At 38.5% G+C, this 22681-nt stretch overlaps 1 protein-coding gene across 5 annotated transcripts in view; it reads right to left on the bottom strand.

Annotated features, from left to right (window-relative positions):
- Positions 1 to 22681, bottom strand: part of LOC149139312 (proline iminopeptidase-like) — a 392388-nt gene that overhangs the window by 59076 nt on the left and 310631 nt on the right. For 3 of the 5 annotated variants that reach the window (XM_089446646.1, XM_089446647.1, XM_089446645.1), the window contains one exon: positions 20899 to 20973. In XM_089446646.1, the coding sequence (XP_089302772.1) occupies positions 20899 to 20973 (75 nt within the window). Of the gene's footprint in view, positions 1 to 20898; positions 21037 to 22681 lie in introns of those variants that run through there. The other 2 variants (XM_089446649.1, XM_089446648.1) reach the window with 1 other exon arrangement.

Raw genomic sequence — 22681 nt, forward strand, 5'->3', positions numbered from 1 at the left:
AAATTCTTGATTCCTCTGTCTTTTGCTGCATTAAGACCTAATAGCAGAGCTTCATATTCTGCTATGTTGTTTGTGATTTGAAAAGCCAGCTTAAAAGACAGCTTTGTGCTTTCTTTCTCTGGAGATACTAGCACCACCCTTGCTCCTGTAGTCTCCCTGAAACATGCTCCATCAAAAAACATCTCCCAAACTAGACCTCCTTGCTCTTTCTCGGCCTGAACTATTGGTTTCCTGATCTGCATTGAGGCCTTCTGAGACTCTTCTATTTGGAGAATACATGCTCCAAAATCAGTGTCCACTGCATATATGGGATGATTAGTAGGATTCTTCTCATCACTGATTATGTATGCCAACTGTGCTTCTCTATACAATCTCTTGCTTTCTCCTCCAAATACTGGGACAGTAGCATAAGATAGATCATTATGTAATGTCCCACCTGGCCTCTTAATACACCCTCTAGACAGCAGCATGCCAAACTTAGGAGGGACATCTGCTACCACAATATCCATCATCATACTCTTCATGGGAAGCTGAGTTAGGGTAATGGCCAGATATTTGATTAATCTTAAGCATTTCACTTTCCTTGAATCAAAAGAGAATAAATCATGATATGGTCTAGTGATATCAAGGCCTAACTCTTCCATGACAGCTTTAGGCATCAAATTGTGGCTGGCCCCTGTGTCTAGCAGGCAGTTGTGGAGGATTTTGTCATGAATAGTCAAGGAGACATAAAAAGATGGAGAATTATTATCAGCAGGTTCAATCATGGGACTAAGCACAATGGCAGACTTGTTATCTTGCAAATTGACATAGTCAGTGAAGGTTTGTGTGGTTTCCAACTCAAGGGCCTCAAGGATAGGCTTTCTAAATACTTCACTCTTTACCAACTCTACCAGAGGCACAGATATTTTCAATTTCTGAACTTCTGACTCAAAGCTGAAAGAAGAAGATAACTTATCAGCACCCTTTACCTCTTGAACTGGAGCTTTGAGGATGATTGGATCAGCCGCTGGTCTTCTCTGTTTGATATTTTGTGGCTCTGTTTGGACAACAGCTCTTTGGGCAGTATTCTCCTTGACATTTTTTGCATTTGACTTCAGGTTATATCTTCGTTGCTCCTCAGTTTGTAGGACAGCGTCGCTATCCCATTCTTGACTGTCTTGTTCCTGTAGCAATGATTCTTCATAAGAAGCCAATGTCAAAAATGCAGCACTGCCTTTATCTTCCATGCAGTGAATTTCATCCTCATCTTCAAATTGTTCCTCCTCTATGACTACATTTTGGAAAGGAGCTTTAACTTTCTGTTCTTCTTTTGATTCTTCGCCCCTCTGCATAATTTGTAACTGTTCATTTGCTCTTCTAAATGGATTGGGATTCCTTGGAGCAAATGTGTTCCGCTGCCTTGTCTTTCCTGAATTCTACTCAACCTTTAGCTTCGAAATTTCAGTAGCCAATGACTCTATCATCTTAGTCATTTTGTCTAATTTAGGCTCTGAAGATGATGCAGAAGAAGTAGAAGCCTGACCTCTTTGTCTCCTTCTGTCAGCTTGACTTTTTAGCTTTTCTGCAGCCATGATATTAGACTCTACTTCTAGGGTTGCATCTTGCATGTCTGCTAGAGTGGCACATCTTCTTTCTCTCAATAACAGGCAGAAATGAGAGTCAAAAGCATTGGCATAAGTGAGTTTGGCAGAGGTGGGGGTAGGCTTTACCTCAGTTGGTATCTTACTATACATACGATTGAATCTTTTATTAAAATCAGGCAATGATTCCCCATTTTCCCTCTTCAATTTACCAAACTCAGTATAGTAATACAGCAAGTCCTTTTTATCTCCCCATTGCTTCAAAAATGCTTCATCTAAGGCTTCAATATCTGTTATAGATCTCGGGAGTAATTCTCTAAACCACTTCCTGGCCTCTCCATCAAGGCTCTGGACAAAAACTCTCATCCACACATCATTTTCACTTATATCTAAGTTATCAGCATAACTGTAAAAAGCTTCAAGGTGTTCTTCTGTTGTTACTCCCTCTGTGCTAGTGAATTTAGGCATATATTTCTGATATTCTCCCACAGGCATAGGATTTAAAGGAACAAGCAAGACTAAGGGTCCATATTTAGCAGCAACAATTCTTTCAATCTTCGTGGGTGCTTGTTGGCCTGCCATGATTGGGATTTGTGGAAGAACACTGGCAGATTGAGCAGTATGGAACAATGAAATGGATGACAGAGACAAAGGGATGTTCTGGATTGTATGAGAAACTTTCTTTAGACTGAGATTCAAAGGGGAACTAACTGCACAAGGGGTTGTATTAATCTCTGAAGGAATTTCCTTATTAACAGTGTTGGGCTCTAACACTTCAAAATGTATATCTTCAGCTATAACTATATCTTTCAAAGATGCATGAGATTTCTTAGGCTTACCTGATCCTGATGCCCCTTTCTGTGAAGCTTTCTTCGATTTGACAGTCCTCTCAGGGTCAAGCACTGGTTCAGCTCGTGATTTCTGAGGATTTCTTCGAGTATGTCTCATAGACTGAGCCAGAACTTCCCTGTGGAGTCACCGAATGATGGTCTTCCTCCAGTGGAGTCGCCTGATAGATGATTACAACCAGAAAATGTGCCCAAACCTTGTCTATCATCAAAGCTTGGAACTGTGTCATTTTCCCAGGGAAGCTGAGCTTCAATTCTCCTCTCCCCGGCAACGACGCCAATTCATGTTATCACCCCAAGAAACTCTCCTAGGTTGTATATCAGAGATGCTCGGGAACATTACAAACTCAACAAAAATGTTGGAAAAATGGTGGATGAATAGAAGGAATGATGCATATTCAAGCCAGATAACCACTTCTACTATGCTTAACCCCAGACATGGGTGAACACCCCCAGACTACAAGGCTTTAGACCACCAATTACTCATAGTTTAAGGATTAAGTGGAAATGGAGAATACTGATCACACTAGCAGATGCACAGGACCTGTGATGGCCAGCTGCAACCAGTTTAAAGGTTTGTAGATCTATTTCCTAATGCACAGACAGGATGACAGCTCGCTAGCATTAAAACAACAAAAACCTGCATACACATTCAATAATACATACTAGATCCTAACACAGAGGTGGGATGACAGCCCCTCTAATGCCAAACATCAAGAGCACATGAAAAATGCATACAGGAACAGCCTGGAACAAAGAAGAAGTGGAAAGTGAGCAATTAATAGCAAAAGAAACTTGTATTAGCTGAAAATGAAGACCAGAAGCTGCAGGTATCACAGTAGTTACAGTCTCCAAAAGTTGAACTTTACATCAAAATAACATTCATCCTTGGTCGTGCTGTCTCTTGAATGAGGTAGTTGAAAATTTAACTGTGAAGAGCACTGATGGGTGATTTCCTTCTTCCCTCGGATGCATGGGACAGACTAAAAACATGATAACTGCATGGGGAATGAATGGAGGGCAGGGAATGAATATTGGTCGTTGGATGCAACTGATGGATGGCTGAGATCTAATAGTGGGAGGCGATGGGAAGATGCGAGGCAAAGCGACTACGAGCCGTCAGATCGTGTAATCGAATGGTGGAGAACAGTTTACGAAGGCTATCGGGAGGGAACGCGAATGGAGGATCGTGGGCCATCAGATCGCGGGATGGACGATCGGACGGTCGATGGGCGGCTAACATGTGTGGGTGATAACGGCCAGGGACGGTACGGGAGGGCGGTAAGTTGTTTCCCCGCACCGCTTATCGGAGATGAGTGGTTTCCATATGCGGGGGTGCAATCCGGTCTAACGGCGACACGTGGCAAGTAGGTCCGGCGGGAAACTGCTTTCGCTATTGACTAACAAGCGTGCAGGTTACGGAAGCGGGGGCTGCGTATGTCGTTAGATTGCGAGGACGGACGATATGACGGCGGAAAAAAGGTAAAGGGTTAATGGGAGTGATGTGATGAGGAAAGCCGCGGGTTATATGATTTGCGAATGCGCGTAGTTATATGCGCTTTAAAACCTTAGCGCTTGGGGCTAAACGAAAAATGGGTTTATCCGGGGCTTACAAAGGATTATAGAGGAAAATGGAAATAATGGGGTTAAGGGAGGGTAAGGAAAATGAAGGGGAAGGAAGAAACGAAGGTAGCGGGAGTTATAAGGGTAAAGCAAATGAAAGGGGAAAGATTAAATGAACTGCTGTAAGCCTCCCTTTTTGCAAAAAACACACAGTAACATTGTCTTTGGCCCGGCAAAAACCAAATTATGTAGCAGAGCTAACAGAGACTATATGAAATATCCCGTGAAAGGTGTAGGCAATGTCTCTCTTAAATTGAATCAAGGTAATACGATCCACTTAGAGGATGTATTATATTTACCTGACCTCAAAAAGAACCTAGTGTCCATCTCGGCAATGGAAGACAAAGGCTACAAGGTGACCTTCAGCAATGGCAAGGTACGTGTATGGAAAAACAATGTTAAAGTTGCCTTTACTCTTGGGTTTCGTGTTGATTCATTATATCAGGTCGGTGGAAATCCGCTAAGTGTCATGTCTTGTGACACATCTCTTCAGTCCGAACTTTAGCATTGGAGGTTTGCCCACCTTCATTATAAAGCTCTACCCGATGTAAGACAAATGGTGACAAAGATGCCCAAATTCCGAGTAGAGAAAGAAGGTGTATGTCCAGGATGTGCCAAAGGAAAGCTCAAAAGGGGACCATTCCCCTCAAGCCAAAGCAAGACCTCTGATATATTACAATTAGTTTACTCAGACATATCTGGTATGATGCATGTGAACTCCTTGGGAGGATATTCATATTACCTTACTTTTACAAATGACTATTCTCGAAAGACTTGGATATACTTCTTGAAAAAGAAGGATGAAGTGTTCTCTTGGTTTCGACACTTCAAAGCCTTGATCGAGAATCAAACTGAAAAGAAGATCAAGATCTTAAGGACTGATAATGGGACTGGATATGAATCTAACGAGTTTCATGACTTTTGTAAAGAGGCTAGCATTAAGAGGGAGACTACTACACCATATACTCCTGAACAGAATGGTGTGGCGGAAAGGAAGAACCGTACGATTTTGGAAGTTGTCCGTGCCATGCTCCATGATCAAAGACTTCCAAAGCTTCTATGGGCCGAAGCTGCAAACACCGCCGTATATGTACAAAGCTGATGCCCTCATCAAGCATTGGGCTCCAAGACTCCTGAAGAAATGTTCACCAGTAAGAAACCTGACGTATCTCATTTTAGAATTGTTGGAAGCCCTGTATATTTTCATGTGCCGAAAGAGAAAAGGAATAAGTTGGGTGCATCTGGAAAGAAAGGAATCTTCGTGGGCTATGGTGAAAATATTAAGGGCTATAGAATCTATGTAGTCGGTCAAAGGGAAGTCGTGATTAGTCATGATGTCACCTTTGACAAAGATATGGCTCTCAGCAAGGTGAACAATCTTCCTACTTTAAGGAGCTCTCAAGAGGCTGACACCAGAGAACCTAAAGAAAAGGATGATGAAACCATAGTATTCAAAACCAGCACAGCTAACCGGTTACCAATCTAACTGGTCGGTTAGCAGGCCCACCGGTTGGAACCGGTCAAAAAACCCGGTCAGACACCCTGTTTGACCAAAAATTGGAGCTAATTGGTCCTAACCGACTGGTTTAGGACGGAACTAGCCAGTGTGTGGTCAAACCAGCCAGTTTTGTCCTAAACCGGCCAGTTTATTGCCAGGGCAAGTATAACCCCTACAAAATGCATTTTGTGAGTTTTGAAGCTGTTTTGAGGGAAATTTGGGGTTGTTTTCCTCCAAAAATAGTCCCTCCAAGTAAAACATGCCTACCCTCTCATTTCCTGACACATTTCAACCCTAACAATGTTGGCAATTAATGGTAATGTTAAATTCTTAAAGTAAAAGTGACATTTCCTTTAATTTTCATTTTCATCCATTTACTTAAATTTTTAACATTACCATGAAATGACTCAGGATGTTTGAGAGTGGTTTCGACCTCATTGGATTTCATATGGAGAAACTAGAATTTTAGATTTCACTCAAAATTTAGCAGACTTAATGGTTTTTAGGATTTCATGGGTTGGGGGTAAACAATAAATGTAATCAGAGCTCCAAATGATGAGAAAAACTCATAATCTAGATCCCATTGTGTTGGACAATATTGATCCAACATCAGAATGGGTGGAGGAGACTAAAGAACCTATGTTTGAGTCTGATTTTGATATCGGCATGGCTTTAGCGAGGGATGAAGTAGATTATGTGGCGGCATCAGAACCAAGATTAGTAGTGGCATCAAGGAAAGGCAAAGAACCAATGGAAAGCACTAGTCATGTAGGTCGACAAACTCGTGCTTCCATTAGGTCCACTTCTATTGTTATTGGTGGCATTGATACTAAGGTTGCAGATCAGGCTAAGGCATCCTCAGACTCTGAACCAGATGATATCTATGTAGCTCCTGATGATGATCTTGTGGCTAGTAGTGGTGATGAACTTGATGATTGATCATGTGTACACTGTAGACTTGTAGTAGGCCAATGGCCTCATAGCTTGCAGCATTGTTTTTGGACTTTATAGGCCATTTAGAGCCTCGCTGCTTATGTATTTTGCTATTTTGTCGATGATATGTATTGCAATTGGTGCCATTTTGATATATTCACCTTTACATGGTATATAAATGAGCAAATTTTGCATATTTTGTCTCTATTGGCTTGGAATCATGGTTTTAAATCTTAAAAATAGTTTTGTTTCATTAAAAATTAATTATTTAATGTATTTTCTAAAGCTGGTTCGTTTAGACCAAACCAATCCCGGTTAGACCGGTTCAGTCACCGGTTCCGGTTTTAAAAAGTATGGATGAAACAATGCCTGATGTGGAAGAACCCATGGATCCTATTGTTCCACCTAAGCCTTCCTCTTCTAGGAAGAGGCCCTCTTGGCTTAGGGGGCTACTCGATGACGCTGAAGGACACACTGCACCCCGAGGAACCTTCCGTGAAAGTAAGAAACCTAACAAGTATCAGGGATACTTGACCATCATGAGCACGATCATACAAAATGAGCCTTCATCATTCTCAGATGCTATCAAGCATCACGTATGGAAGGATGCTATGACCGAAGAATATGAGTCTATTATGAAGAATGATGTCTGGGAAGTAGTTCCCAGACCCCAGGACAAGACAGTTGTCATTTCTAAATGGTTTTACAAGATAAAGCATCCAACAGTTGGAAGTACGGAAAAGTATAAGGCTCGTTTTGTCGCCCTTGGCTTCTCCCAGAAGGAAGGTATAGACTATGACGAGATATTTGCACCTGTTGCCAGATATACCACCATCCGCTCAATCATAGCCCTTGCGGCTTCACAAGGATGGAACCTACATCAGATGGATGTCAAGACCGCGTTCTTGCATGGTTTGATCAAAGAAGAGGTCTATGTGGAGCAACCCGAAGGATTTGAGATTTATGATCGAAAATCTCATGTATGCATGTTGAAGAAGGCTCTCTATGGGATGAAGCAAGCACCCCGAGCATGGTATGAGAGGATCGATAGCTACTTGATGAAGTTGGGATTCACTAGGAGTGAAGCCGATCCTAACCTTTACTTTAAGGTTGAAGATGACAAACCTCTCATACTAGTGTTGTATGTGGATGACCTCTTCCTAACAGGTGCAGACCCTCTCATTAACAAATGTAAGAGGGAGTTGGCTTCTGGATTTGAAATGAAGGACCTAGGATTGACGCACTATTTCCTAGGACTCGAAGTTTGACAGAAGCCAGGGGAAATTTTCCTATCTCAGGGAAAATATGTGGTGAAGATATTAGAAAGATTCGGTATGGTGGATTGTAAGCTTGTAACTACCCCGATGGAGCTTGAATTCAAAAAGTTAAGCGGTAATGCTGCTGGACCTGTTTTACGAAATGCCATTGAGTATCGTCAACTCGTCGGAGCATTAATGTTCTTAGTGAACTCCCGTCCAGACATATGCTTTGCAGTCAACACATTGAGTCAACATATGGTTGAACCTCACCACATACATTGGATTGGTGCTAAGAATTTGTTGAGATATCTTCGTGGCACAATTACTTATGGGTTAAGATACATTGCCGGAGATGTGAGACTACTTGGATATACTGATGCTGATTGGGCAGGTAGTGTGGTGGACCGTAAGAGCACTTCCGGGTGCTGTTTCATCTTGGGATCTGCTTCGATATCCTGGATGAGCAAGAAGCAGAAGTCGATGGCTTTGAACACCGCCGAAGCAGAGTATATTGCTGCTAGCATGACCTCCTGTGAGGCAGTCTAGTTGCGAAAGCTCTTCAGTGAGTTGTTTGGATTTACATTGGATACCACTGTGATCCTATGTGACAACCAAAGTGGGATTCGTTTGTCAGAGAATCCCGTATTTCATGATCGCTCCAAGCATATCGATATCAGGTACCACTATATTCGAGATATGGTGCAGCGAGGAGCAATAAGGCTCCAACATATCGGTACAGATTAACAGGTCGCCGACATTCTGACACAGCCCCTAAGGAAGGTCAAATTCCTGACTTTCCAAGAACGACTTGGTGTCGTTCAAAGACCCTCTGATGAGGGTCGTGTATGATGTATTGAGCTCTGGGAGCTCCGGGGGGGCGCGGGGTACTTCTTGGAGAGACATATGACCACAAGGTGATTCACCATCCCCCGGTGGTGTACATGTACAGGGTAAAAGAATTAAAACTTTCCCTGTGACACCCCGTGGCGACTATGTGACAGGATGATCAGTTCTCCTGTGAGGTCTAGATGATGTGTTCTCCATGACGATTGTGTAGCAGGATGATTAGTTCTCCTATGAGGCCTGGATGATGTGTTCTCCATGGCAATTGTGGAACAGGATGATTCGCTCTCCTGTGGGCCAGGATGATTAAGTTCTCCGTCACATCCACTGGACAAGATGATTCGCTCTCTTGTGGGACAAGATGATTCGCTCCCCTGTGGACAGGATTGATTAGTTCTTCTGTCAAGGCATCCTACCCATGCAGTCTGGGACTCATGGGAAGTACCTCTCATCTAATCAATGAGCAGGGAAATGAGGATAGGGACCATAGTAGTACCGATGGATGCATCGTTGTATCTACCGTACTCCCTATGCTAGGATGACCTTCATTGATTTGGGATCAATGATACTGGTCTAGGACCAGTGGTAGGAGTTGTACCCACTATGACACTGACTTCGGGTCAGTTGAGGACTGGTCTGGGACCAATGGTACACACTCTGAGACTGACTTTGAGTTAGTGGAGGATGGTATGATACATCCTCAATCATTTCTTCTTCTTCATAATTCGGACAAAGCAGAGCAGAGCAGAATAGAGCAGAGCAGAGCAGATCAAAACAGAACAGAGCAGAGCAGGGGTCAAGCTATACAGGGCAGTGCATTTGATGGATGAATAGTAGCGACCGACAGACGAATTGCAGTCCCTAGTTGAGAGGGAGTGTTAAAATTGGCAACTAGGGCCAAACTCCATATGGGTCATCTTATTCATGGTTGATAATATTTTTATTAGATTCCTCTCATCGAGAGGTGTAGGATTGATCTAAAGATATCTGATTCCGATAAGTATTTATGGAGATATGAATTTATTTTGATTATGGAATAATTATCAAGCCGACCAGCAATTCATGTATGCTAAGAAGCCCAACAGACGCATCTATTCATCATCAACATTCGTGTATAAATACAGGAGGTCTTTTCCTCATTTGGACACACACATCTCATCACATCTCTCTCTCTCTCCTGCACAGAAAAGAGGCTCTTCTCCTACTGCGCAGAAAGAGACTCTTCTCTCACACATGTGGAAGGAAGGACGCAGATTTAAGGCTGCAACTGCAAATCGGAAGTTTGACCAACGTTGACCATCAATCTCCCTCTCAGAACTGTGTTGTAGGTGAACCTGACTCTTTGTGGAAGGCCGCATTTTTTGGTGAAGGAATCAAGCCGATCCGATGGTCGGTTTGCAAGATATTGTCTGCCCTAGTTTAGCATTGATCTAGGGTTTGCTGCTGCTGATGTAAATCAGATTTATGTATTATTTCTCTCTGCTGAATTATTGAAGATAAAAGAAGATTTGGATTTAAGACATCTATGGTTTATATCTTTTAACTTAGTAACCGGAGAACCCCCAGTAATAACCATTTTTCGTCAACGTTTCAAATCCCAACAGGGATCCATCATCAGGACACTCTTGAATGATGATAGTAGAAGAGCTTAAATGAGGGTATTAAATAGTTTTTAATAGTTTGAAGTGGTAAGATTAAATGAATGTCCGTTGTTTTAATCATTTTTATTTATTATTATCCTATTTATTTATTTATTTATTTTTTAATTTATTTTCTAATTAATTTTAAGAATTTTAATGTTAATGTTAATGAATTAATAATAATTGATAATCAATAATAATATTAATGTTATGTATTAATAATAATTAATAACTAATAACTAATAATTATTAATAATATTAATGTTAATGTATAATGTATGATAATTATTAATTATTAACTGATAAATATTAATAATATTAATGTTAAAGTATTAGTAATAATTAGTAATTAATCACTAATAATTATTAATAATATCAATGTTAATGTGTTAATAATAATTAATAACTAATATTTATTAATAATATTAATTTTAATGTGTTAATAATAATTAGTGATTAATAACTGATAATATTAATTTTAATGTATTAATAATAATTAATTAATTAATAGTAATATTAATGTTAATGTATTAATAATATTTAATAACTAATAATTAATAATAAAATTAATGTTAATTTATTAATAATAATTAATAATAATATTAATGTTCTAATTTATACCTAATAGTGAAGCAACTAACTACTAATTGCTAGAAAAGGAAAGAGAAATTTACCTACTGAGCTCTATACCTGAGATGTACTGGCACTCTTAATTTCTCTGATTAAGGGAAGCCAGCTTCCACTAATCTCAATACCATTATCCCTGTTGAGATTATGTGGATGTTTGATAATTTCAAGAGCTTCTCTGATCTTCCGCCTATGATGTTTATCTTCACGTGCGATAATTGAAGCATTTTCCAAGCAGACATGGTGCTTGGTTTTTGAGGAATGCTCTGCAAGGGCCGAAGTTCGAGACCTTTCATTCCTAATATCAGCTCCATGTTCCTTGAGTCTAGTCTACAAGGATCGACCTGTTTCACCAATGTAACTTTTTCCACATGAGCAATCTATTTTATAGACTCCCTTAAGCTGATGTCTATTAATATTATCCTTGACAGACCTCATACCTTGCCTAATAGTTCCAGGTGCTGAGAATTGCATGATTATGTTTTTCTTTCTAAGGATTTTAGCAATTTTATCTGTCACTCCTTGAATATAAGGAAGAAAAACCCTTCCACACTGAGGTTGGTCTTGATCCTTAGGCTTATGAGATAACACCTTTCTTTCAGCTCTCTCTATGGCTACTTTAATTTATTTTTCATTGTAGCCTATACCTTTAAAATCTAAGACTAAATGCTTCTTTTCTTCATCCAAATGCTCAGAGTCAGAAATTCGAAGGGCTCTGATGGTGAGAGTGTTTAGAACACCAAACTTTTGGGCTGGGTGATGGTGGGAATCAGCGTGGAGGTAGTTTTCTGTGTGGGTTGACTTCTTAAAAACCTTATGACCCAAAGAGCCATCCTTCTTTCTGATGATGAGCACATCTAAAAATGGGATGCTCATGTTTTCTTCAAGCTCCATAGTGAATTTTATCTTTGGAGAGATAGAGTTGAGATGAATAAAAAACTTGTCAAGCTCTGTTTTACCATGAGTCCATTTTATATTGGTATCATCGACAAATCGCTTCCACCAAGCTGGCTTCAAAGGGTATGATTCAAGGGCTTTCTTTTCAAAGTATTCCATGTATAAGTTGGCCACAATTGGTGAAAGGGGTGATCCCATTGCCACCCCAGATGTCTGCTCATAATATTCTCCTTGGAAGGTGAAAACAGTTGATCGTAAACAAATTTCAGCCAGTTTTGTTGTTCCTGGATCAGTAACATCTTTTATAACCTGAATGGCTTCATCAAGAGGGATCTTGGTGAATAAGGATACTACGTCAAAGCTAACAAGGATGTCATCAGGGTCTAACCTCTCATTTTTAATAAGATTTACAAAGTCATGAGAGTCCTTAATGAAAGAATCAGTATTCCCAACAAGGGGTCTAAGGATTTTAGCAACATACTTAGCGAGCTCATAGGTAGGGGAGCCAATGGTATTGACTATTGGTCTAAGAGGAACACCCTCTTTATGGATCTTGGGTAAACCATAAATTCTTGGGATGGTTTCACAAGAAGGAATTAATTTCTTCTTTAACTTATCCTCAAGGTTGGAATCTGCAATTGTCTTTCTTACTTCCTTCATAATCTTGGGAATGGGATTATTGTTCAGCTTCTTGTAACTTCCACATCTAAGGTGTTCATTCATTTTACTAACATAGTCTTCTTTATCCAAGATCACCACTGCCCCTCCCTTATCTGCCTTAAGAACCACAATTTTATCATTGTTTCGTAAGGATTTAAAGGCAATTTGTTCTTCTTTTCTTAGGTTACTTTTGGGAGCTTTGGCTTTTCTCAAAATGAGGGAAAACTCCTGTCTTAGGGTTTCCTTATCTTCCAAAGAAAGATTATTAATCCCATCTTCTATGCTACAAATCATATTCTCAATAGGAAGGTTTTTAGGAGCAATTGCGAACCCTAAACCTTTGTTAAGGAGACTCATGATTTCTGGATCTAATTTATGGGAGGACAGATTAACCACTTTCCTTCTTTGCTTTTTTACTGAAGATTTTGGGTTAGCCTTGCCACTGATCAAAGGGTTTCCCCATATTGGGGTTTGTCTCTGGCTAGCCGCCACATCTTGTGTCTCTTGTCTTGGTTTGTTTTCTGTCAATCGTTTAATGTTCTATCTACACTTTACTTTATATACATGTGATTGCTAATCTGTGGATAATAATAAGAAAGATAAGTAAACTACTCTAAGCATATAACATACCATAACTTAACACCAAGGGAAAGGATGAGTATCTTTGAGACAAGCTTAGGCTTGTGGATATCTCCTCCCAGATTGAGGAGTAAGGATGGACACCTTATTCTCCATGTGTCACGTACTATGGCCAGGACCAACATCCGTAAGCCTAGTACATGAATACAGGTAGGGATAATGGTGGATTGGATAAGCATCAGGGACTGACATTCTTGAGATCTGTAATATGACCAGGACTAACCGTCGTAAGTCAAGTATATTGATCTAATATAAGAATGGTTCGGAGGACTGATATTTCCTTATGTCAAGTATTGTGACAATGAATTAGGAAATGGTCATGTGAGGACATACTTTGGTGAACCTAGATGGAGTATGTTCCTCCGAGAGGTGATGTGGTGTCCTATTGAATGCCTCCCAACATTGTCAAGGCCTTGGTAGGTTGACAATGTTGGTTATTGTTACCACATAATCTAGCAGGCCCTAAAGAAGGGAAACCCTATAGGACAAAAAGCTAGCCCAAGTGATAACAATGGGACAATGGCCCACTGTCACCACAGCCAAGGTCCCCTGTGCTTTATGGACTTTCACTGATGGGAGGTGTCCTAGTATGATTATGATCACCTATAATAGATATTCCAGGTTTGAAGGTTCATGGTGATGGAGCTAGACCTCATTCAAAGAGATGCTCAATAAAGGTACGAGGCTTCAAAGAAGCAAACAAATATCTAAGAAAAACCCTAGAAAAGAAGGCACAAGACCTAGGGTTTTGTGGGTTCCCGATGGTAATATGCATTCACAAGGTCAAGGCCCAAGAGAAGAAAGAGCTTCTTATGATTTATTCCAATAAATACTAAACTCATACAACCCTAAAAGAAGTACCTAAGGTGAGAAATAAAGACCTAGGTTTTCCCTCTTGGAGTAGCACCTAGGGCAAGAAATTTTATAGATGAAACTCGGGCAGATGCCCACCAAACTTGGAGCATAGGTAGCCTAGACCCTGAGCTTGATGTTCAGACCCTCGGATTTGCGAAAAATCACCTCCCTAAAATTTTGCTGCAAGCCCTAGATTTACACCCTACCTTTAGGGGACCAAAATTGACGAGAAAAGGGAGTTTGATCACCAAAATCATTGGACTAGTGCCTAGTCCTTTGGGCAATGGTGTCTTGAGATGCTTAAGATAACATAAAATGTCTTCTAAGGAGATTTGAAATTGATGTCCTAGGTACCAATTTCAAGCATTTACGCTTTTCAAGATATAATGGAGTTTCATAAAGAATTCAAAGACATTCATTCACTAGGAACATTCATTACATGCCTTGTATTAGATAACATATGCAATACTCTACAAGAAAAGCTTTCCAAAATTAATCTTCAACAATTAGGGCATAAATTCGCATATTCTAGAGTAGTAGCTCAGTATATTAAACAACTTTCAAAGAAAAATGCCATCAATACTAAGCACTTACAAAGATACATGCAATATATCCATCAATCATTCAAGAAGAAGCTCCAAAGAAGAAAAGTGAATCATCTTCGACACATCAAAATGCATCAAAAGAATCTCTAATAGCTCCAAAGAAAAAGTGTGATTTCTTTTACAAGAGAACCAATTCAAGTGTGACGATGATCAAATACTAATGAAGGTGAGTTTTATTTATATGTGTCTCACCAAGTTGAATTATTAGCCTAGGGACCCTTAAAATTATAAAAATGTGCAAAATACAAGCCTTGGTCACAAGTCGACCAAGTAGCTTTCATAAATCATGAATTATCCATCCAAATGCTAGCCAAATTGTTGATGTCATGTTGATGTAGGGTCATTGGAGGGCCACATTGAGTCCTCTTTGTGGCAAAATGTGAGAGAGGGCTCTATAAATCTCGAACAAGAGGGTGGTCCCTTGGTCTCTGTTGGCCACTCTAGGTCAACTACCCCATAGCTATACATCATTTTGCGCATGGATTTCCATCATGTCCGAGCACTCAGATGATCCACAGATTCATCATTATCAGCTATATGTACACTGGAGTTTTGTAAACCCATTCTCTATTTTGTAATGTAAATGATCCTAGTAAGGCAAATGTATGTAACAACCTAGGTAAATTTATTTTTTTGATAATGATTTCTATCCTAGGAGGTTTTTAGTCCCACGGATTCATGTGTCCTTCTAAACTCGGATGATCAACAAAGTTTTTCCCTCCGACCTACCCCAAAGCTAGGGTGGATTTTGTCATCAGATTTTAAATGAGTCATAATGTTATTTATCGAATCTCTGTAAAAGTGATTTGGGAATAATTCTAACTATTTGGTTAAATTATTTTATTACAAGTCACTTAGTCTACTAGATCATCTTTTGTGTCGCAGAAATGGATAATTATTGAAGGTCTATAACGAATGGGTGTTTCCCCTTCATGGTTAGAAATGTAATATTTCTTGTAAAAAATATTTAGTGCATGATCCTTAATAGTTAGAAACCATGGCTAAATATTAGAGGGTTGGAAAAATTAATAATCCCCACATGAGTCAATTAATTAAAATTTCTGGCTAAAATAAATTAAAATTCTAAAGCCAGAAATTTAATTAATTTAGGTCTTAGGAAAAATTAAATTCTCCAGCATTTAAAATTCGTGGGTTTTAAAGTTTTTAATTTTTGGAGGTCTCTAGCCAAGGGAATATCAAAAATTTCAAGATATTTTGAACCCTTGGGCCATAGTAGTTAAGTAAAAGTCAACTTTTTGTAGCAATTAACTCGAAATAATCATTTTTTAGTTAATTAAAAGGAAACTAAAAGTGAAATTCGATTTTCCACAAAAAGTAACTTTATTTCTACGGTGATGATTAAAAGATCATTTGATTTTCATCAACGGTTGAGATTGCTTTGATGGGGATCAAGCCAACTAGCTGTTGGAGAATTTCTCTATAAATGAGAGGCCTCTCTCCATTATTTGAATCCGATTTTCTTAATCGTGTACTTGCTCTAGAAAAGCTCTTGTAACTTTTTCTAGTTAATAAAATGCAAAGACTTTGGGGTTTCAGATTTATGTGGTAATATTGTTCTTAATACTTTGTTGCTTTTATTTGCATTTGCTGGTTAATAGCCTTTGAGAATTGATCTGTGTACAAGTATCTTGCACAGATTTCTGGGTTTTTAGAATATCATTTTGATTTGATAGAAGTAGCAAGTATCTTTATTTCTTGATGATTTTATGATCATTTTTAAATTTCTATTAATCTAACAATCAGAGATAAATGTGCAAAAGTTATCATTCAAGATTTGGGCATTTGGGGAAGTCCTCAACTGGACAACCTGACACTTAGTTTGCAGAATCTAAAAGAGCCCACTGTCTTTTTAATTTCTAAAGTCATCTTATAGAATATCTTACTTACAGGGTTTTTCTTGGACTTGTGTCTCTTTAAAATTTCAAATTTATTTCTAAATATGGTGCAAAATTTGTTTAAATCTAGCTAATAGATTGTTTTGATCTGCAGATCTGCTAGATCTGTAGAATATTATTGTAGATTTGTAAATAGAAAATTTCTAATTCATTGGGGTTTTGGCTATTTCATATTTTTGTATATACATGCTTTGGGATTTTTTGTCTTTTATTTGTGCAGGAAAAAATCTGAAAATTGCAGGTGATTTTTGTGGATTTTAGAGAGAGATCTGAGTCCCAAAGGGCATCTCCATTTTTTTTGTAGGTTGAGGAGAAATTTTAGAAGGATCGTGGGCAAATTTTTTTAGGGCCTTGAGGTCCAGCATTGGCCATCTCAAACTTCATTCTTGGCCTCTATCATTCCACCCTTAGGCCTCTCATCTTTGCAACCTTCTTCACCATAATTTTTTAACTAAATTTTTCCTAAAATTTCTCAAAAATTTTAACAATTTTTTCTCAAAATTTTCTAAGTTTGGCATTTGGAATTGGAGGATTTCCAGTGATTCGAACAACATACCTCCAAGTGTCTTCATGCCCGTAAGGGCTGACTGGTGCACATTCTCTAACCTTTCCTCATTCCATTTTGAAAACAAGGTTAATACTGACATAGATTTGCAATTAGCTAGAGTTTAGCAGCAGACTTAGTTTACATTTTTACTGTTGTATAATTGCATAAATAGAAGTTAGCTTCAGTAACTTTTGTAAACAAATTTCTGAAAATTGTTTTACTGTTGTTCGGTAGTTTATTTATGAGTTTTTAGATCAAATACATCAATAGATCAGAAAAAATTAAACTCAGAAATTTTCTGAATTGTAGTTATCAATTCGTCATTTAAAATTTTCTGTTGTTATACATAGAAATTTCTGAATATTGCAAAGTTACAGGACTGTTGTTTTAGAATATATTGTTAGTTTTAACATTTGGTGTAAGAGCATATTACTAGACTGATATTTCATTAATGTGATCTGAGTTTAAAACATGTAGTTTAATTTCTAAAGTTCATTTGTTTTTTACACGCTTATGCAAGTAGGACTAATCTAGTTTTACTTACGCATCTAATGATCTTGATTGAGTATTTCATACAAATGAATTTTTGAATTTAAATGTATTTTATTCCAACATTTTACATTTTAGTCCATTGTACATTTCAGTAACTATTTATGCAGATTTTACATTTTGTAGTGCTAGTATAAGTACCTGCTTTCACATTTAGATCACCACTTTTCTGAACCTTAAATTAAGTAACATTTAAGACATATTTCTGAAATAATTTTAGACCCTCATTTAACTAAAATTAACCAAGTCGCTGCATTTCACATAGTTTTAAATTTTGCATTTGCATATGAAACAATCAAGTCTTTTCAGCAGCAGTTTCCTATCCTTTACTTGAACCTTATTTTCTTCACAAGATAGTTGACTCCACAAGGCATTGGTATCACTTTCTTTAAATCATTTTGAATCCTTAAAATCTTGTGCAATCTAAAACAGGTAGTGGTTGCTTAGCTATGTCTCCCAGGTTGGTTGGTTCCCAACTAAATTTTTATTTTTCCATTTCCATAGGGTCTACCCCACTTAGTCTGTTATTGTAAAACAACTCAAACAGAGTGATTGGGGATCAGTGTGACAGCCCCCGATCTGAGTCATTGTCGTAGTGCCTAGACATTTTGTGCAACAAGAGTCTCCATGCATGTAATCATGTGGGGCTCGATTATGGGTTTGGGGCACAAATGTTGGTCTCATAGGTCTCCAGATGATAAAATAACATGTATAATGCTCTGAATGAGAACTCTGATAATGGTTCTTTCCCTCCCATGTGTCAAGGGTGAGACAAACCTCCTCTAGGCCTTAGATCTACTGTCATAATATGCTAAGTCGGTCGAAGCACACTGTTCCAAGTGCATCATCTAGCAAATAATGTGGAGTAATGAACATACTATTGAGGGTGTTGAAGGTGCCCATGGCATGAAATGATGCTCTAACACATGATGGAGTCCCCTGGCTCTCAACACTTCCCCTGGGTGTGTCAATATGATCCTTTAGTGGGCTTGGGCCCTAATTAAGTTGCTCAGCCCATGATGCAACCACTTGTCAATTACATATAAGATCCAATGTGCTTCCTCACTGCCAGGTGCAATACTTCATTAATTGATCTAACTGAAAAAAACTTGTTAATCAAGGGCACATTGAGACTTCATAGTGGAATTCCCTTCCAAATTTGGGGCTTTAGGCATGTAATAGTGTTACCTCCCTAGATAGGAGTAGCTAATAAACAACCCTATTAGGTGTTCCCAACCCCTAAGGGGAAATACATGTCCCTAGTACAACCTTTAATTGATAGGTGTCATGCGGATGACAATAAATGGACAGGGACATGGCGGTCTCAAGGCAAAATGCCATGGGTTCAAGGATGGTAATGATGAGAGATGTCCACATGATTGGGTGTAAAGATATAGGAGGGAGCAGTTGTGGATACATGAGTTACCCCAACCTTTGTTTTTCCACCCTTCTTCATTAGCCTTTTTCCTTTTCTTGACTTTTCTTTGTATACTTTCCTCATTTTCCCTTGAGGGTCGAATTGCCACTCTTGGGTGGCCCCCACCTTCCACTAAGAAATCGATTTCCTTTTTCTCCCAAGTCCAAAAATGCCAAAGTGTGCCTCCAACATCAAAATTGCAAAAATGAGCCATAGTAAGGAAAATTTATGAAATTGGGGATATCATAGTGATGGTTATCTAGGGTTTTCTATTGCACTATTGATTATCGAATATTAATAGTATAGAATCTAGATATTTCCCAATTTTATGCATTATCCATGTATGGAATGTAAATGATAATCCCCTTGGTGAACTCTTGTTATATCTATCCCAAGTGTCTTTGATCCCTCACAAAGATAATAGCTAGGGTTTGGTGTTAAGGCATCAAAACATCCTTACTCCTTTGCAAGATTAAGTTAATCTTTAACACCCATAGACTCCATCAACCCAACGACTTGCACTGACCTTGTCATTTTCCTGATCAAGATTTGTTTCATCCACAAATTGAATTTCACTCTCCTTATCTCTCTATTTTCGGCCCTCTTAAGGATATTGGCCTCATTTAGGGCTTGGTGCGAAATTGTCAAAGAGAGAAATTCTTGGTATTCAAAGGATTCAAAAATGAAGAGTAGGATTGGTTGCCTCAAAATCATCCTCCTTGGTGGCTAGTCCATCCATTTTTCACCATAATTTCTCTTGCCCTACCTATTTTCCCTAGGAGAAACCCTAGTTTGATTAAGCTTCAACTTGAGGGTTTCTTAAAGGTTTCACATTCAACTAGATTGCTAATACTCATTGTTGGAAACCTTTTCCTTTGTACCTTGACTTTAGAATATCCCATTTTGCATGCTATCACTAAAACTATAGGTCTAGTGTGCCATAGATTGCCCCCTCTAAGGGATGTGAATTGCATCCTCATCACTATTTGAAACTTGGACTTAAGTTGAGCTATCCTTTGGAATCTTAATGTGTCAACTTAAACCTCTAAGCCTAAAATATCTCCTAGGCAACCTTATACCGGGACTCCTCCAATTGGTGAAAATCCATAAAGAGCAGGGTGTATTGGTTGTCGTGACAGTAGGCCATTACCTCATTGTTTTCACTTGATTTAGGGCTTTCCTTGTAGGGTACCCCTCTACAACACCTGCTAGATTTTGAGGCAACAGGGACCAAGGGAGGATAAACACGAGGCTTTTGGCTGGCCTCTTCAAGGGAAACTCCTATTATTTCTGAGTTTCTCTTTATTCTTATTGTTTGGCATTTTGGTATCATAGCTATACCAGCATCAAAATCAATCAAGAGGACCATCAACTCCCTTTCCTAAATGTTTTATCAGAATATTCCTCTCCCTCTTTATGAATGACCTATTGTATCTTGCAATTTCAACTGACGACTTGTTTGCTGCTACCTACAGGACTTAATAGAAATGGAGCCACTTCTAAGGATGCTCAGTATTCATTGGTTTCATTTCTCTGCATATTGCAGACACTACTGTCTGTTTTTCCCCGGCTTTAACAGAGATAGGACTATTTGTTTTTGGAAACCAAACCCTGTGCAATAAATGACCATATAAAATATATATATATATATATATATATATATATCAAGTACTTCAGAAAATTATCAAGTTTGACTTAATTGAGTAGTTAGGATATCCTAGGTAAATTTGGCCGCAAGTATTAAGTGGTAACTAGCAAATAAACGATTATTTGGAAAAGATTCCAAAATAAAAATCTGAAGAGAAAAACAAAAGGCCCAGAAGGTTCATCTATACAGAAAAAAGAGGATAATTAGTCCAAATGCTTTATAAAAGCACTGATTCACTTGACACTTATTGTAATGTACATAATAGAATAACATTAGGGAATTGAGATAATTCTGAGAGTAAGAAATTCTACCTTGAAGTCTGCTTCAGGCCATGCTTTGTGAAGATCCCATGCGGAAATCATAGGACAGCAAATATCATATCTTCCCTGCCAGTACTCTCATTCAATCAGAATTGTATGCCAAAATAGCTCTTGCATGTTTAAATTATGCTGCATTCATTCAGCCAACAATAAAATATGAATATAGCAAACTTCCAATCACCAGATAGTATGCATTTGATCAGCTTTAGTAAGACGGTAAATTAGTAAAGTGTAACTTTAAGTATAAACAAGAAACAAGATGAGAAGAGCAGACAACAAATTTAAAGAAGAAAGATGAATAATCACAAAAGGAATTTTCCGTCATGTAAACTGAAAGTATAACTAAAGATTATACAATTATTTCTCATCTTCTTGCTTAGGTGGTGTTACCACCTGTTACACCTCATATTGCATGAGGATCACACGTGACTTTCATCACACATTGCAGGGATTTGCAGTATGGTAGTTCATGAGATGTGGTCTAAGTACCTTGGATTGGAGGAGACTCATTTCTCTTTTGTGATGGATTGCCATGGTTCCTCTAATGGTCTTTTCTTCATGGTTGCATATGTTTGGTTCATGAATCAGCATGCTAGCGGATAGTTGATGATGATGCTTGCTGCTTCATATGACTTATGTTAGCATCATGACATCATTCTTTGCATATATGTATAATGGCTTTATACCCCCAAGGGTTTAGGTGATGATGTTGTGGGATGTTATGGCTCTTATTGATACTGACAGAACACCCTAGTAATTATTAATAGATTAAGAATGACATAGCTTGATTTTCAATATGAGGGGGTGTTCCATGATGTCCCCCGTTCTTATGTTGCACTAGGGCATGATTCATAAGTTCAGATGATATAGATCAGTATTTATGACATCACCAAAATCAACAAGAATGGCATAGCTTGATTTTCACTATGAAGGGGTGTTCCATGTTGTCACCTCTTTTTTATGTTGCACTAGGGCATGATTCATATGTTCAGATGATATAGGTCTGTATTGATGACATCACCATTTTTTCAGTGATGTTCCAAAAAATCACAATCTTTAGCCTACCCAATTCTTCAGCCCGAAAAAATTGAGATTTTTCCGATTTTTCTAGCAGTTTCCTAAAAAATTGCTGTCTTCAGTCATAATGCCCTCTTTTTTTTGTCATTTCATTCAGCAAGTTGGAGTTGTGAGTAAATTTGGAGGATATCTTAGGGTTATTGTGCATTCTTAAAAGGGATTCCAAGTGTCAAGCAAGTGGATTTGTCCAAGGCCTACTAATGGTAATGTTAAATTATTAAACAAAACGTGACTATCCTATATCTTAAAGTAGAATATCACTTCTACTTAAATTTTTAGCATTACCATTAATTGTTTCAGGATGTTTGAGGGTGGTTCCAATGTCATTGGATTTCTGATCCAGGTGGATATTGGTGGCCACCCACCTATTCCATTTGGACCCCCACCATTGTTTCTTTCAGTTTTTCAGTTTCCTTATTTGTAGCACAATTTACTATTCTTGGCAGTTTTTCGGGTCATGAACTTTCGGAGCCGTTTTGACGCCCTAAACGATGTTTTTTGGGAAAACCGGGAGAAACATGGGTCCTAGACCGATGTTGCTCACTCAAAAGTTGTAGTCCTCGTATATATCTTTCTAACAAGGTATTGTGCACATCAAACGGAGATTGTATGCCAAAGTTAAGACCCCGGGAAGTCGATGTACCAATTTACCCAAACGGGGTCCATAGTTTGGCGCTTCATCTCCTAGGGTTAGGTT

This window comes from Pinus tabuliformis, chromosome X (assembly GCF_031772625.1).
Source record: "Pinus tabuliformis cultivar Carrire ecotype Pingquan chromosome X, CPIR1, whole genome shotgun sequence".
In the NCBI taxonomy this organism is placed as follows: domain Eukaryota; kingdom Viridiplantae; phylum Streptophyta; class Pinopsida; order Pinales; family Pinaceae; genus Pinus; species Pinus tabuliformis.